The 17,642-nt window shown below is 33.6% G+C and overlaps 1 protein-coding gene across 2 annotated transcripts; it reads right to left on the minus strand.

Moving 5' to 3' along the window:
• Positions 1-447: 447 nt before the first annotated feature.
• Positions 448-17,354, minus strand: Epg5 (ectopic P-granules autophagy protein 5). 2 transcript variants are annotated; one of them, XM_018459048.1, is made up of 31 exons: positions 16,976-17,354; positions 16,475-16,720; positions 15,621-16,361; positions 14,717-15,121; positions 14,222-14,629; positions 13,004-13,226; positions 12,721-12,893; positions 11,860-12,000; positions 10,747-10,907; positions 10,367-10,496; positions 9,638-10,182; positions 9,264-9,441; positions 9,091-9,114; positions 8,580-8,807; positions 8,343-8,506; positions 7,842-8,027; positions 7,647-7,770; positions 7,040-7,561; positions 6,695-6,837; positions 6,352-6,529; positions 5,166-5,363; positions 4,550-4,681; positions 4,180-4,419; positions 3,880-4,063; positions 3,208-3,767; positions 2,329-2,498; positions 2,028-2,236; positions 1,637-1,882; positions 1,326-1,542; positions 1,055-1,264; positions 448-970 (listed from the first exon to the last, which is right to left on the minus strand). In XM_018459048.1, the coding sequence occupies exons 1-31, from the start codon at positions 16,991-16,993 to the stop codon at positions 619-621; spliced, it is 7,656 nt and encodes a 2,551-aa protein (XP_018314550.1). In that variant the 5' UTR covers positions 16,994-17,354; the 3' UTR covers positions 448-618. The 2 variants fall into 2 exon arrangements, with proteins under 2 accessions (XP_018314550.1, XP_018314551.1); XM_018459049.1 differs by lacking the exon at positions 9,091-9,114.
• Between the last annotated feature and the right edge of the window lie 288 nt (positions 17,355-17,642).

Consider the following 17,642-nt stretch of genomic DNA (forward strand, 5'->3'; position numbering starts at 1 on the left):
TCAATTATATACTATTGATATAGCTATTTGACTATGATCGTTTAAATTGAATGCATCCTAAATTTTATATGTCTCAAATCAAAAAACTTCGTAACTAGATCGATACAAACCTGAAAAATTTAAATAAAACAAATATGCGCGTGACTTATTTTAAGTCTATATTACGCATTAAATTTAAAATCGAAACTATATCACAATTATATTTCTTGAGAGATTAAGATTCAATTCGATCGAATATTAATATAAACGAATAATCGTAATATAATCTCAATCTCCAAGATTGATATGAATAATTATAGCATTCAATTTAAACGCGTCATTGCATTGGTAAAATTTACGTAATGAGCATTCACAAGTTCTCAAGCAATTCATCGTGAAAGTTCCTGAAAGTATTTATAGAATTTCCTTAAAATATTTAATTATTGAATTATTGAAAATTTGCAAAGCTTAAAATATTAAAATCAATAGTGAAGAATTAAAAATGCTTTAAAAGACGTCATAGAGCGATTCAAAACTCAGCTTTCGATCAAAAATCTTACGAGGTCATGTATTACGCTTTGAAACGATTCAAAGCGTTTATCAGTCTATCACTGAATCTATGTATAAATAAAACTAGTATCACTCTGTTAGCACATGTAGGTATCTTTGATTGTAGAGCTCCATGGCGAGTATGCCAACAATTTCAACGACATTATGAAGAGAATTGGCAGAATCCTTGATGAGTCTAATGGCTCTTTCCACGTCTCCCCGCAGCTCCGCGTACTGCTTGTTTACCAGGAGCCCTTCCAAATTCTGCATTGCTTTCACAGCCTCTGTGCTAGGACGAATCTCCATTGTGTCTGGATCGGTCAACCTTGAAGGTGCTACACCGGGCGAGTGTGAAGTATACCTCACTAATTGCTGATCGGATTTAGATTCCGGTAATTGTGCCAAGCAATAGACAGCTATAGCACGACTTAGGAACTTGCACCTGAAAATTTAATGGAAAAAAGTGCTAAATATATGAAGAGAATAAAAATCTACTTTTCTCGATAGTTACATCGCTGCAACTTACCGTACGGTGAGCTGAGAACCTTTTCTTAATCCAATAGCCCCAAGGATACCCCATCCTTGTCCTGCATCATCCGCTACTGTTAGTAATGCTCGTGCTAATCCCTTTAAGGCTCTGGCAGCGATCACTGTGTTCTCACTGTATCGACACTGTCTATAGGCCAGCTCGCATGCTTTTGCCCACAGCAAAGGCAGTTTGTCTTCTACGATATCTCTAGATAAACGAGATTAACTTTCTCAGAATTTTATTTTGTTTAATTTCTGGAAATACTTACGTGGTTTTAATAGCACTAATCCAGTCCACTAAGTTAATCAGAAGCATGCCTTCTTCTCGGATATCTCTGCAGGATGGAAGTCTTTTCAGCAATACGGAGTAAAGGGCTAGCAATCTTCCTTCTGACACCAGTACGGATTCTAATGGCGGCTGACGCGGTACTACAGGCTGTAAGACCATCAACACTGACGCCCACGTCGGTCGAACGTCTTCCGTTACTAAAAGTGTATATATAATCAATTATAAATAAATAAGTTAAATCTGATACAAAACAAGATAGAACTGTTACACAAGAATAGATCAATCGTTTACTATTGTATTTGAAGTAAGCTTCCAAGGCAGCTTCCATAAGGTGACCTAGAGTGGACGAAGAAGCAACTGCTATTCCGATTACCCTTAATATTCCCATCAACACCGGACTGCTAGCAGTCCGCTCTAGCAGCCATGTCGTCCAACTGCTGCGAAGATGATCGATCAAGGTTCCGCTTTGGTTGATCGAGTGCAAAAACTCAGTGATTAGCAGTCCGGCTTCGGCAACCTGTTGTGACTCAGAGACAGCTAGGCAAAAAAATTAACATTATAGCAATATTTTAAGGAGAAAGGTTTTCAGATTGCTAACCTCTTCAGTATTTAGATATAAGCAAGCTAGTATTATAGGATCTTAAACTTTTAGATTGGTCAGTTTTGAAACTTTGATACTCACTGCTAGTGATGACGATTTCCATCTCGTCGAGCATCCGCGATAACATGCTAGTGAACGCTTTATTGTTAGTTGAGAGAAGGGATTTGTGTCTTGTAGTGCAGTTGATCAGCAACTTTATCGATGAACGTACATACATCTGTCTTTTTTTCAGAGTGGTAGGATGAAAATGTTTCACCGTAGAGTCATAAGCTGCTGCTATTTTCAGCAAGCTGTGTATATCAAATTATTTTTACATTCAATATTGGTATTAGTTCTTATGAATACATAAGTTCGCTGTGAATACATTATGAATTAGACTCACTTATTGACAGCTACATCGATAGCATGAGTTTGATCTTTACCCAGGCATAGGATCACTTTGGGATCGCAACTCATCACATGCCAATTAATTACTTGGTCATACGCTGTGGCGTCAATTAAATGCCAAGAAAAGCTCTCGGCTTCCGTAACTAATTGCACCGCTTTCTCGTTCTGGAACATTAATTGGACTGGTTGAAGTTCTATTTTTATTTTAGTATATGCTTTACCTAGTTTATATTTAAAAATTTTTTTGAAAATTGGATCCTAATTTTTCAAATTTTACTTCATTTTTCAAGTTCTAGAGTTAGAGAAACCCGAGGCATAGCCTTTATTTCTGCCAAAAAGTGTAATCTGCCGAAATTTCTCATAACGTCAGATAGATCTCTATAAAACTGGCATCATTAAAAAAAAAGTTCGCTTATATATCATAATTAAGTGCTAATTTATTGCTGATTCCTTGTTCTAGATCCAAATCTAATAGTCTTTTCCAATCGCAGGAAATTAATGTTAAAAATGGGGGTGCTGACTTCACATTACGCTAGCATTCCCACTTCCAAAACACATATAGTAATATATACCAAGTATAATTATATACCATAAATATATATCAAAATTTTTTTGCTATTTTTTATACTAAGATATTGCAAAGAAACATCAAGAATAATTATAGGTATACCATTATCGACTACCACAGAGCAATAGCACACTTCTGATGAATTTTTTAACTTAAACAATGAGCAATAAACTCCGGATCGAGATATTTTAATAATTTTAGAAATATTTTAAGACTAAAATTAGCACAACAATTAATTGTTTTAGCGTACTTTAGTTTTGTATATCGACGTATGTCTGCCCCATGTTCTACTCGCTTCTTTCTTACCTGTCTGACGTTTGGTTCATTAGAGAGCTTCACCAACAAATTCAGCAGACAAACGTGCATCCTAGCAGCGACCGGCAACGATTGCGTGGTCATTAATTCGTTGATCCAAACAGACCAGTTGACCCAAGTGAAGATGCTTCCGAGGAACAAGTGGCAGTCCGGCAGATACTGATCAATGACCTTGATCATTAACTCGATATCATTGATGGCGGGGTAGAAGCGATCCCAAGGAAGAGACAACAAGTTACCATGCACAACATTCAATACATGGTCCTTGACGGATGAGTGAGCATAGTTGGCCACGTAGAACTGCCATACGAAACTGAGAATCTTGCTGGATGCCGGCATAGTATCGATGATGAAACGAATACACTCGGCAAACATCGCCATCGTACGATTCGCGTAAGGACCGTCGGTAATAATCCACGGTAGCAACACCGACCTGTCGTCCGTCAATTGCTGAATCCATGCGGCCGTCGGCTCTCGCAGGTTCCTCGTCCAGTACGGAGTAATCCATGGCGCAAACATCTCGCTCAACACTGGCCAAATCTTATCGCACACTGAAAGAATATATACAATGATTTTTTTTTTAAATGTGACTTACATATTTTAGGTTCAAATTACTATGCGACTATTTAAGATATTTGAAATTCCATAGGAAAATTTGCTTACATTGATCGGCAAGTGATCCTCGATCAGCTTGCAGCGTCAATACGACTAAAGCGTGGCCGACCATACCCAAAAAAATAGTCAATGGCTCGTTGTAGCTTCTATACTTTGGATAAAGCCCGTATAATCCATATTGCAATCTCTCTTTCATGAAGTGTCGGCTTAGAAGCACAGCGGTATCGTGCATCTGAAATCGCATAAAAGTATGTATCATACCAGATGCTAAGTTTTGTTTTATTATTACGTATAAAACAAAGCAGTGAAACAGAAAAAAATTTCTTTTTTATACACATATAATCAAACCTCTTGGCGAGATAGCAGTCTTTGTTCAGTAGCGTAGTGTCTGATCTCATCTCTGATTTTAAGAGGGTTCTGGGAGGGTGCGTTATTCTTCGGCTTGTTGCTGAGTGCTCCCAACAAGTCGCGCCACACATCTAAAGACAGATTTTGACTCTCGGATCCTCTCAGCACTGCACTTAAGACCTCACCATAATGCTCGGGGAATTCGTGTAGGAGAATGAGTCGTAAGTGATTTCGAAACAGCTGCATCAATGATCATAATTTTATCTGCGTTTTTCTTTTAATGGAAATAAATGTAACAATATTTTGATTTTATTGAATTAAAATTCAGATCCAATATACTTTGGAACGAATAACTGAAGAGGATACTCACTTCATGCAGCATTAGCTTTTCTTCTTCGGGATTCAAACCAATATTGCATAATGCTCTGGAAACTAGATCTATGAAGGTAGATCTTTCACTCAATCGCGGACGGCGATAGTTTAGCCAGCTGCCAACATCAAACTATAATAGAAACAATAAGAATCTATATTAAACTAAGAATCTCGTAGGATCGTGAGTACACAACCAATAGAAGAAAAATGTCTTTAAACGGTCTAACTGGATCTTAAATGCTTGAATAATTCTATGTAAATTTATATTCTATGTATAGTCATTTAAACTGCATGCCGAAATGATTTTTCGGTCTTGAAACGCAAATCTCGCATTGAACTATTGTAGTAATATCACAAGTTAAATTGACTTAATAATTCGATGCTCATAGACATCTTAGAACTTAATAATACTGAATAATACATTAAAATCTGTAAATGATTTTGTTGCGAAAAATATTACTTCGGCTGGGGATTGAACCTGGATCTCTTGCATTCTGTGCGAGCGTCCTAAGTCTTTAGACCATCGAGATCTTAATAATATTCTTTGCAACAACTGGTATATTAATAATCTAATAGTCGCAATCGAAAATGATATTCAGTTCAAGTTTATTCACCTTCGAGAGCAATACGAAGCACAAGTCGACATTAGAACAGGTGGATAAATCCACGACGATTTGATACATCTGTAAGAATGTAGAGGCTCCCCCGGCGACAGGAGTAAAGTGTGGCCCCAATAAACCTCCAAGATTAGACCTCTGGATTATAGTGCTTAGTAATTGTGGACCTTGGGCTTCCTCGCCGCTGATGAATAACTGAAAATAGAACGAAAATCCTCAGTACTTGAAAAATGTTTTCCAACATCCTGTATACGTTTAGATTCATAGTTCTTGCATTTCATAAATTCATACTTGCATAAATTCATAATTCGTTTTTGCCTATTTCAATTCAAGTTTGTTTTATGAGATCTTGTATAAAGTTCAAAAAAAGATTAACAGATATCTAAGTATTCCTAATAATCCTAATATAGCTAATATATTATCTTAATCCTACTTTAACAGTACACAATAGAACGTCGAAAGATAACGCATTTTTCATTTTTGAAATATATTAAATATATGGCTTTATATATTGTATATAATTGAATACAAATATTTTGGATCGACCATTTTGAATCCATCATTGATTTTTCCGTTTAATTAATGGATTCGTAATCAGCGTGTCTTAAAGAGTACGCTCAGATTCACTTTAATAAAAAATTTAATTATTGTAACCTTATATATAAAACTATATGTCAAGGATGTCATTTTAGATCCCCTATTTTTATTTTTCCATTTTTAATAATAGAGTCATAATAAACGACCTTTAAAACTAAAACCTTTAAGTCCAATTATCAGAAACTTTTGCAATGCATCCAATTCATGATAAGTTCTATGGTGATACAAGAAAATTCAACTTACAAAAGGAGACACAATAAAAAAAAATCTATTTTTCTAGCACTTTTGGGATATAAAATAGGTTTTACTATTTCATGTGGGTCCTAAACAACTTTTTATGGTTTGTTAAGATTCCACAAGGGGGCCTTTATTAAATATTAAATTTAAGACCTTTCTTATGAACAAATATAAAAAATGTAAATAATACTAAGAACAATTAAATACATACTATCAACATACTATTAACAATAAAAACGTTAATGTAAAAAGGAAATACCAAATACTAAGACAGTTAATTAATAATAATATAAGTATGAGTGTGATTTTTACATAATTATATATAATTTTAGATAAAAATAATATGTACCTGGCCTAATTTTTCCAAGCAAGTAGTTATAAGTTGCTTTGTGGGAGGGCATAGCGCTGCTTCTTCTGTATAGAATTCTACTAAATGATAGAATAGTCTGACTCCACTCTCTTGTACCTTCCGCAATACAGCGGTATTTTCATTAGTGCGACTAACAGTTAATTCCTGTTCCAGCATGCTAATGAATGAAAAATATTATGTATAGATGAGATTTAAAAAGTATGCAATTTATTTTGCTACTATTAATAATTTAATTACTAAAATGTGAAATATTATATATACAGATTTAGATCATGCGTTCACGTTCTAGGATCAAAATAAATCAATTGATTAAACTGCTTACGCGATCAAATGATCAATGAAAACGCAGCCTAAAGTGACCTTGCTGGGTGGTGGTTGACTAGCTTTCACTAAGAGATTTTCGTACTCGGCCCGATTTTGAGTTATCATATGATCCACACCTTCACTAACGTGCGCTTCTTCAACCTACAAAATATAAATATATAAAATCTGAAAAACGACTTATTTTATTTAAATGAAGATTACTGTATAAAAATATATGTCTACATATTTATAATTCTTTTAACACTGACAATTATTTCATATTTTTAGACGACATGTAAATTTCTGCAAGGAGAGAGAGAGAGAGAGAGAGAGAGAGAGAGAGTTAATATTTAATATTCTTTACTGTGATGTCGATGATCCCGGGGCCTGCACAATGCACTGTGGGAGGTGTGCCCGATCTAGCACGTCTCTGGTTGGATGGTGAAGTATCACAAAGAGCGTGCAAGGTAACGTGGTTCTCGTAAATTCGATAGAGAGTTGGGACTAGTTCGAGGAAATTGCAGTCCGCCGCGGTATGCTCAGATACCATGAGATTGTAGGTCTGTGCATAATCAAGAATGACTCTAAGATGTGGTTTGACTAGGTCGATAACGGTAGTAGAGTTATAGAGGCATTCTCTGGCCACATAGCCCATCACTGGATGATTTCGGTTCAAGGGAGGCGGCAAAACCGGCTGTTCGTAGGAACTTAGTCTGTGGAAGATTCTGCAAAGAGGATCAATTGATTCTACAGCATTTGACGAAGGTTGAGAAAACTTCTGGTACTGATTCTCGGGATCACGGAACGTCGCGCGCTCCCACTCGCAGACGGCCTTGAGCTGACTCTGCTGTACCGCCCAGTAATCGACGTATTCTAACCAGAGAGTCTGGAAGTTAGCAATTAGTATTATTATGAATAATACTATTACGTAAAGTTGTATGTGAATTGAAAATCTGACATGATTGACTTACTCGATCTCCTTGCATTAGTAGAATTAACCTCTGCGACATGTACTGCGGTGGCAACGCTGGAAGATAAAGACCTGGTTCCTGAAGACGAGGTTCTTCCAACCAAAGGCTCAATGTTTTGTAAAACCTGTGATAAGTATTTTTCTATAAGATATATGTTCAAACGAAATATTTCATTTTTTCTTTATGTTCACTTACTTTGCGATACTGAAATAAAATACACGCCTATCATCTGTAATAGGTTTTCCGTTGTCTGTGTCCTTTTCTCCTTTCCCTTGGAAATACTCTGTTATTTCATGCAGTCGTTTTTTCAACTTTTTCAAGTAGCTTAGATTTATCATCCCCTCGAAAAATTTTTCTCCAACTCCACCTTTATCCATGGATCTAGAACAATTTAAAATAAAAAATTTAATTCTATATGCTTTATATGCCCGAATTTTGGGATACCCTGTATACATATACAGGGTGAAGAAAATGTATGGAAAAAACAGGTTTCCATTAAAAATTTTAAAATTAACTTTTAGTTTTTTTATACCTGCGCTTAAGGTCAAATAGGTATCACCGTTTGATGCATTTGTTAAAACTCTTTTGAATGAAACATTTTTCTTTTGAATACCTCGTTTTCGAGATATTCCATACTTTTCCTCAACCTGCATGATTACAGAATTATTGCTCTGTTAAGATAATAATAATACTCACCCCGGAATGATAGGAGCTCGTGCAAGGAACAAACTAAAGAAATTTTGCCACAAGAGAGGTAGAATTGGATGATCCATAGGTGTATCAAGGGCTTGCTGGGACCAGCGGTAAATAGCCAGGTTGTTTACGCTAAACGGAGTCATCTTTACTGTTACACAGGCCCGCTGAAATAATTAATAATTGTTATAATTTTATATACTTGGAGTACATTCAACAGTCATACACTTGATTTTAAACCTTGAGTGCAGCGTCTAAAGATATCTTGGACTGCATAGACAATTCTCGTAGGATCTCGCGCCATAGTCCAGTCTTAAGCTCCTTATCATACTGCTCTGTGGAAAGAATCTGATAAGCGAGCCATATTGTCTGAACGGTTCCACCAAGAAGACTCGCCGAGTTAGAAGATCCTGTTGCCCAGCTCAGAAATGATCCAAACGATCCCGGTGCTCGATTGGATGATATATTCTATAGATGGTATATTCAATGCGATTATTAAATTGTTATGTAGTATAAATATGTTAATGACAGTCAAACTTTATGATATATTAAACTATGCATATCTATATATAAGATATCGAATAAAAGAGAAAAACCTTTTTTTTTATAATATAAGAAATTGTAAGTCTACAATACTTAAATTTTACATAATTTTTTTTAACTACCAGTATAAATGCACATGTAACTGAATAATTTGATTAATTAACTTAAAAAAACAAAACAAATAAATCGCTTTTTATGTATCTCATACCTCATTACTTCCGTCTATAGCAGGCTAACAAAATAAATATTTCGTTAAAAGCATGAAACAATTATAATTATTACAGTTGTTTAATTTTTTATACAAAATAGCTGCTTACTATTTGCTAATTCTAGAATACCGTGTATGATATAATAGAATATAATTAGATCGCTAAAACTTACACAAAAGAGATTCTGGAACATGTTTTCTGTCATCGCCCTAGATTCTAAGTGAAAGAACGCAGCACGGATCACGCTGTCCATCAAATACATAACATTGTGATCTTTATTCCAATCTTGGACGAGTGTCAACACATTGAGCCATAGGTGCACAAATCGTTCTGGGCTGTTCAAGCAATACCTGCAATCAGTGTATAAAAATAATTATTTTTTAAATATCTATACAATTATTGATCTATTATCTATTTTTATCTGTATATTTATACTGTATATCAATTCTTTTAATAAATTACATTAGTTTTTTCTATAAAAGATTTGATCTTTCTTAATTTTATACTTCCGCTCATTATTTCAAAATACATTTCACTCATGTCTACCGTTTATAATGATGCAAATGAGATTCGATCATGTTCGCGAACTGCCTGAGAACCGGACCGGGAAATTCCGGAGCGATCAGATTCTTCGCTATCTTCATGTACGTCCGATCAGCGTTGATGAGAGGCACGATTAGGCTAACAAATTTGTCGTTCTTCAGCAAAGAATCCGGACAATCAAGAAACAACGGTATTACATGATGCAGACAGATCAGCACTTGATCATATTTATAGTAGCACTGTAAGATCTGCAATTGGCTGAAACCCTCGACACAGATCAGTGGTACCGAATGACCCCATAGGGTCATCAATACGGAGGCGTAACTGGCTATTGGCTGCCTCTCACGTATTCCTTTCATCAAAATTTCCAAGAAAGAGTCCGACTCCATGTTAGGCACGCAAGAGAGACTCTCGGTCGGATTCGAAATAGTATATTGACACACGGATTCTGATCGATCCAACTGGTGCAACTTTAGTTTATTCATCATCTCCCATGCCCACAGGCTGAATGCTTGCTCACTGTTTTGAGCTCTCACTATTGAGGAAACCTGAGATAAAATAAAAAATAAATTTTATTTCTTACTCATAAAGTATTAATGAATGTGTTTCGTTAATGAAATGGTAATTCTAATATGTATGCGTGTGTGCGCGTGTATAAAAAAATGTATGCTTTAAATGATTAAAGGAACTACTAATATAAAAAAAATATATATTTTTTAATTGATAACTAACTTGTTTCATGCTTTCAGTTAATAATGAAGCCGTTTGTATTGGGGTATCAGGCACGTATTTCATTGTAAGTTTGACAATCAACAGTGCCACTTGTCGGTGCAGGTCAATCGGAAGATAAAGATTGTCATTTCTATAAGGAAAAAATTAATCATACATTAGACAACAATTTTGAATCAGTAACTTTGCAGTTACAATTCCAATAACTTTTTGGAAAATAAAAAAAGATACATTTAATTAATTGTATTACAAAACATTTTAGTAGAGCAAATACTAAAGGAAAAAAAGAAGATAAATTTAAAAGACTTAAAATTGTATAATAATGAAATTTTTTTGTCGAAATTTGCATTTCCGGAAAACTTAGAAATATTGAAATAATTTACCTGTCAAGGCCCCAATTCAAATGTGAAAAAATCAATCGAGCAAGATGGCTTTCAGATGAAGTTAAAGGATGCTGATGCAACCAAGTGGATAGAATTGTTATGTCTTGCTGTTGTGGCACCCATGTTCCTATTTTCAGCTCAGTGAACAAATACAAACTCAACTAAAATCATTAAAAAGATATATATATATACATTATCTAAAAGTTTAATAATAAATTAGCTTATTATTGTATTATAATATTATACTATATAGTTCTTATAATTACATATTTATATTCTACATACACAGGGTGTCCCACAACCACCGCCTTTTAAAAATTTTTGAGATAATTTTAAATCGAAAATCCTACTAAAATGTCGAGATTATAATACTTTTTAAGGAGATCATCTCAGTTTGTCAACTTAAAAAAATCGGTTTTTTTATTGTATTTTTTGAAAGTACTATTGAAAATAGTACTATTGAAATACTATTGAATAATATTATTGAAAATATAATCCCAAAATTACATGCAATGATATTTTTACTAAGAAATTGTTTTTACTTTTATATAAAATCGATTTGTGTATTACATACATAATGAATTTAGAATGTATCATAAAATATCAATTCAATAGCGAGATATTATAATGTATAAAAATATATGTATAAAAATAAATTCGTAATCATCGTTTGTGTGATAAACATTTTTGTAATAATTTTGTAATATATCAAGAGATAAACTGTTTTTGACGTAAAAAGCATTAAATATATTAATAAAACAAGGTTGGAACATATCAAATACCTGTTTAACCCTAATGAACCAAATTACTACATATTTACATTTTTATTAATTAATAACTCGTTAATTATTGTGAAAATTGAAAAGTTGTAGAGGACTTTTCGACTCAGTTCAGTCCACTCTATCTGCATATAAAAATAATAATCCCAAATATTCTGGAACACCCTGTGTGTGTGTGTAAGTAATTTTTGAGAGATATCATGATAAGAGCATTAAAATATAATTAAAACTAATTAGCAACAAATGTAATTTGCATAATGTGGACATATATAAAAGACATATTTCTAAAAAGGATTTATTATAAAAAGAAAATCTTAAACAAATATTATTATACCTTTCCAACTGATACAAAATTATCCTTCAATTTTTGCAGAATATCAGACAAAAGAGTAGGATATTTGCTTGTCAAGTTTGATAAAAGTAACCTTGCGTCTTTCGAGCATGACTCTTGGGTTTCCTCGCTGAGAAATCCAATCTATAATTCAATTCATTAGATTAATTTTAATAATTGAATTAAAAAAAATCAAATTTGAATTTGCAATAAATCAAATGCATAGAGGGTCTTGTTATTATTATGTTAGTGGTAAATTATTTGATTAATTAGACTTAAATATACAAGGTGTAATTAATATAAGGTAACAAACTTTGGGGTTGAGCTCCTCACACTAAAACATAAAAAACAATTTATATAAACATATATTCACAAATCCACTGTTACTGAGATATAGCTCAAAATGTTTACAAGGCCATGATTACATGGCCTCCATGATTCCCCGATCTAAATTCTCTAGATTTTTATCTGTGAGGACACTTAAAGCCCTTAGTTTATGAAAGTTCAATCGCCAATTAAGATATACTATTACACATCTTTACCTATGACACCATTTGCAATCGCACCGGGATCTTTGAAAGAGTGCAACAGTCCATAATCCGACGTGTCCAAGCGTGTTGAATTAAATGGGAGATACTTCAAACATTTGTTATACTTAAAAACTAAAAATAAATAATTAAATAATAATAAGTATTATTTTCTTATTTTCCTTTATTAATAAAGGGGAGCTGTATCTCATTATCAATAAAAGTGAGTTTGCGATCATACGTTCATATGAACTTTTTTTCATGTTTTGATATGGGGAGTTCGGTCCCGAAGTTTGTTTCCTTATTTCAGTTACACCCTGTATATTTATTAACATACCTGAAACAGATCAATTGTAGTTGTTCTCACAAAATTGTAGTCTTTATGGCCTCTAGCCATGGCCATATTAGCAAAGGTTGTCAGTAGAAAGTAAGACTCATCACCAGGCATATTGCCCAGTTTTTCCTCGAATTGCCTATGAAGTTCAGGACAACTTAGCGCTGTTTCCCAATCTACAATATCAAATCACTGTTAATAATATATACTTTTATTAAAGGATTAAAAAGATAAAGAAAATTATATAATTATAAAAAGTGTTATTATTATTTTATTTATAGTTTACCTGAGACTGACATATTCGATGTTGCTATGTCACCAGATGTAGAATCAGAATGCAGGATATAGAAGATGTGCCACAAAGTAGTAGGTGATATAATATGGTATGGTATCGCTGCAAGATATTGCCAGGCACCTAGACGTCGTGACGAGAATATACAAAGGATCGCTCTTAGAAAAAAACAATCATATTCAGTCTGCAGCTTCAGCAGCATCAATTCGTCGGTTATCTAAACAAAATTGACACGGAAATATATAAAATATCTAGCTCGAGATTACTAAGCAAAAATTAGTAGTTAGAAAGGTAAGAAAACACGAGCAACATTTATTGGATCTTTAAAAATAAACTAGTTTATTACAACATACATTAAAAATTAAATTAGTCTTTTTATCTATAAATTAATCGGAAATGTTTCGACTGTACTAATTGTAAATCTTCTTCAGTCCATTTACAAAAAATAATTAAACATTGAAAAGAAAGATACAATATATTAAAAACATGAAGTCATATCACAGGGGGGGGGGGTTGAACACAATACATTTAACATTATAAATAAAATTATATAAAATTGATAAATCTTTAACGTCATTTTATTGTCAAGTGAGTTTAACTACTTCATGCAATATCTAACACAGACAAATAAATGAGATTATGAGACAATTTTCTCGCCATCTAATGACAAAATAGTTAAACTCACTCGATAATAAGATAACGTTAAAGATTTATCAATTTTATACAATTTTATTTGTAATGTCAAATGTATTGTGTTCAACCTGTGATATGACCTCATGTTTTTAATATATTGTATCTTTTTTCCTAATGTTTAATTATTTTTTTTAAATGGACTAAAGAAGTACTTACAATTAATAAAGTCGAAATGTTTCCGATTAATTTATAGATAAAAAACTAGTTTAATTCTTAATGTATGTTGTAATAAACTAGTTTATTTTTAAAGATCCAATAAATATTGTTCGCGTTTTTTGACCTTTCTAACTACTAAAATTGACTACTAACATTACTTCTAAAACAAAATATGCAATAAATTATAAATTTGTGAAAGAAACTATAATATATTCAACTCTCTGTATAATATATTCATTTACATTCTTAATAAATTGAAATAAAATTAATAACAAAAGAAGTATACGGCGCATGTCTTTGTGATTGCTTGATTAATATATACCTGCAGAATTCTGCAAATACATAGATTCTAATTTTACGTACTTGGCTCTTGTCAAAAGCTTCCCACTGATCACTGGCGTACTGAACAACATCTCTGATCAACGCGCTGAGTCTTTTCGCTAATTGTCTATATCTTGGCGAATCATATGACTTCAGACCTTGCTTTAAAAGTTTGACGAGTGTGCCATAAAACGCGAAAAGACGCAACATGTGATGATCTGTGATGGCCTTCTCTTCCTGCTCATATTTGTCATTTTGGTGCTGAATGAACAACACCTGTTCGAAGAGCTTGTCAAATGGAATCTGATGGAGAAGAGAAATCAGATCACTCTCAAAGAAAACGGCGCCAACATTGGCGATATCTTCGTCCTCTTCTTCACCCTCTTCATCTAACATTACCCACACTGTATCTCCTGGATTGTTTGTTGTGTCCTGCAAGGATACTTGTACCTGCATAGCAAATTTAGTTGAGAATATAAGAATTAAAGAAGTTAAAATGCTGATTTCTTAAAATGAATATTTTATTCTTAATTTTACCTGTTCCAGGAATTTATCTCGATCCTTGATCGGCAACAAAATTACTGCAAGGGTGGCAATAATATGATCAAGATATGGATCATTAAATGGCGAAGAACTCAATCCCGAAATTTTTGGCGGTACTGGCACTTGTACGAAGGACTTGGCCCAGTTCATCACGCCACCAGGACATCGCAGTATATGGTTCAGCAAATCCTGCCAGGTTGCGACTCTCAAGAGCACCGCTATCAGTTTTGACAACCACTCTCTGGTGTCTGTGACAAATTTGCCATCTTTGAGAATTCGGCGTTGGAAGTTGAACAGGATAGTTATGCACATCCTGAGTTCGATCAATTGGGGAGGAGTTTGGGATGATTGCTCTGGTAAAAGATTTGCTGAAGCGGTTTGCGAAAGATTAGCAAACTCCTGAAAGTAGAAAAAAGATTTGAATAAGTTTTGAGCTGTGTAAAGAATCAGTCTATGGACGTGTCGATTGTAAGATCACTGATTCTTCATGTAGAACCTTAATATAGCTTATCTTTTTAACTTATACCATTTTCCTTTGGCTCTGCATTAGTACATACTGAGTGCATATTAAAGTTGTTGTACACTGATTTAAATCGTGTGGAAGTAAAATTCAAATATTTCGAATTATATATATATATAAAATAGATTCTATTTATAGCACAATAAAATGTATTGAGGATTTCATGGTTTAATCCGTTTTTATATTTATATTAAACATACATCTTTATGTCAATTTATGTATGACAGCTCTATATGCACTCAATGTGCACTAGTACAGTCAAGGGAAAACGCTATTAGACCACATACATAGTTTGATTTAACTGAATTTCAGAAATCTTGAATGTTTGAATAGTTAACATTTTGATCTAAGTTTTGTTTTCAATAGAAAACAACTTACGTTGAAGCTCATAGTGACTCTTTGTACATAATGTTCAATTTGCAGACGCAACGATTCAGCCTCATAACAGTACAATGTTTGGCTATCGTGTAGCGTGTCCTTGATAGCAGATAGTGTCCTGGAGAGCGTTACTAGAGTCTGCTGATTGAAATGAGCAATTGAATACTCATAAGTAGCAGTGACGGGATTGCCATCTTGACACTCGCCATTTTCTGTCTCTGATGTCTTCTCTAGACACCAAAGCTGCTTCTGCGTCTCTCGACAGCTCTTCTTTAGACGCTCCAATTCGTAAGAATTTGAGACCAGGTGGTTTCGCACCCTCAGATAGCTCATCAGCAGCTCATACAGTTTATGCTGCTGTTTTAGCAGTGCGCATCTCAATTGTGCTTCCGTAAACTCAGTAATAAAAGCATCTACTAATGTTAGCTCCTGATTGTAATATAAAGAGGCCAATTCTTGCTCTGTAAATGGTCTGACATCTTTAAATGCATTAGCAGTATCTTTTTTAGTATCTAAAACTTTGGTTTCCTTTGTCTTATGACATATAATCTTTTCTTTGATTGTATTTTCAAATTCTTGAACTGTATGACTGGGTTCTTCTGGGATAGTCGATATGTCTATCAGCTGAACTGTGGAAATACTTTCTTGCACTTGATCTATTTGATCGTCTAAAGTGTTTTCAGACTCCAGGCAAGGTTGGACAGTGTCAATTTCATCACAAGAGTTTTCAGATAATAATACCTAAAAAATATAAGTACTGGTACTTTATATCTTTTCACTTTTCATTTTTTAAAAAACATTCTGTATATATGTATATCAATGAATATTGAATATTTGATTGGTAATTCAAATACCTTATTTGTTGATTCATCTTGCTGACTATATTTCTTTTCATAAGCTGCTCTTTCAGCAGCCTGTTTTTCATAAATTTCTGTATCAATAGCAGCCGAATGCAATTCACTCTCTATATCTTCTACAGCTTCACCCTTGGGATAATTTGTCGGCGATTCTCCAAGCAGACATTCAAATTCTTCTAGCGTAGGAGCATCTGGTATCTGGCGTTCCAGGATCGAATGACGTGATTTATCCCGTTTCTTCTTCTAAAAGAAGGCAACAATTCTTTAAAGATACATTATAATTTACTCTGAAATATCACTATTAACTTCATTTTTTAAAATTATTTAAGGAAATGTTAAATATGTATAATATATACATATATATATTAATTAAAAATATAAATAAGAGTATTATGTAAATAAATATATGTATAATTAATGTATAATCAGTGCCACACAATTACAATCTAACATCATATTATGAAGAAAAGGAAAATAATGGAGGCCTGTCAGTTTTACCTGTCTCTGCTTCTCCATAATGCATATATGATCATCAAATAACTGGATTTATGGATCAGTATCGATCAGCATGGATCACTGAGTATTGTCCGATAATCTCAGAAAACTTTGTAGAGGCTTTAGAGAATCTGCTTGCAGCATATTAAGGTGTGACAAAGGTAATTAGATGAAGCGTAGAAACAGGAGTGTTGGAGGTAATGTAAAATGTTTATCATTTAGTTAGTACATTTATATGGTTTTTAACTTCGACTTAGTAACACTCTATTATAACTCCTACTTGAGTGAGTCGCGTTTACACATTTAGAGTTATCTTATTCCTATCAAGCTGAATGTAAACAGGTCAACAGTGAACTTTAGATATTACATTTATACGACCCAATTTACGCCAAAGTTATGATATTGGAACACGGATATATCGTGCGTTTTATTCGTAATAAAAATGTAAATTGTCTAGCTCAAATATTGAGGAAAACGTTATTTGATGTAATTTTCCTAAATAAATATACACATAATAAGCACAAATCATCGCTGTACAACTTCTATGATGGTGGAAAGCTGGAAGGGAGAACGTAAAGTCTGTTCGCTTTGAATCCCCAAAAATGTTTGCACTTAAAGGTGCATTTTCACGAACCACTCAAACTAGAATCCTGTTTTCTGATTGGTTGCA

Source organism: Mycetomoellerius zeteki, unplaced genomic scaffold, assembly GCF_001594055.1.
Source record: "Mycetomoellerius zeteki isolate Tzet28-1 unplaced genomic scaffold, Tzet1.0 scaffold79, whole genome shotgun sequence".
Classification (NCBI taxonomy): domain Eukaryota; kingdom Metazoa; phylum Arthropoda; class Insecta; order Hymenoptera; family Formicidae; genus Mycetomoellerius; species Mycetomoellerius zeteki.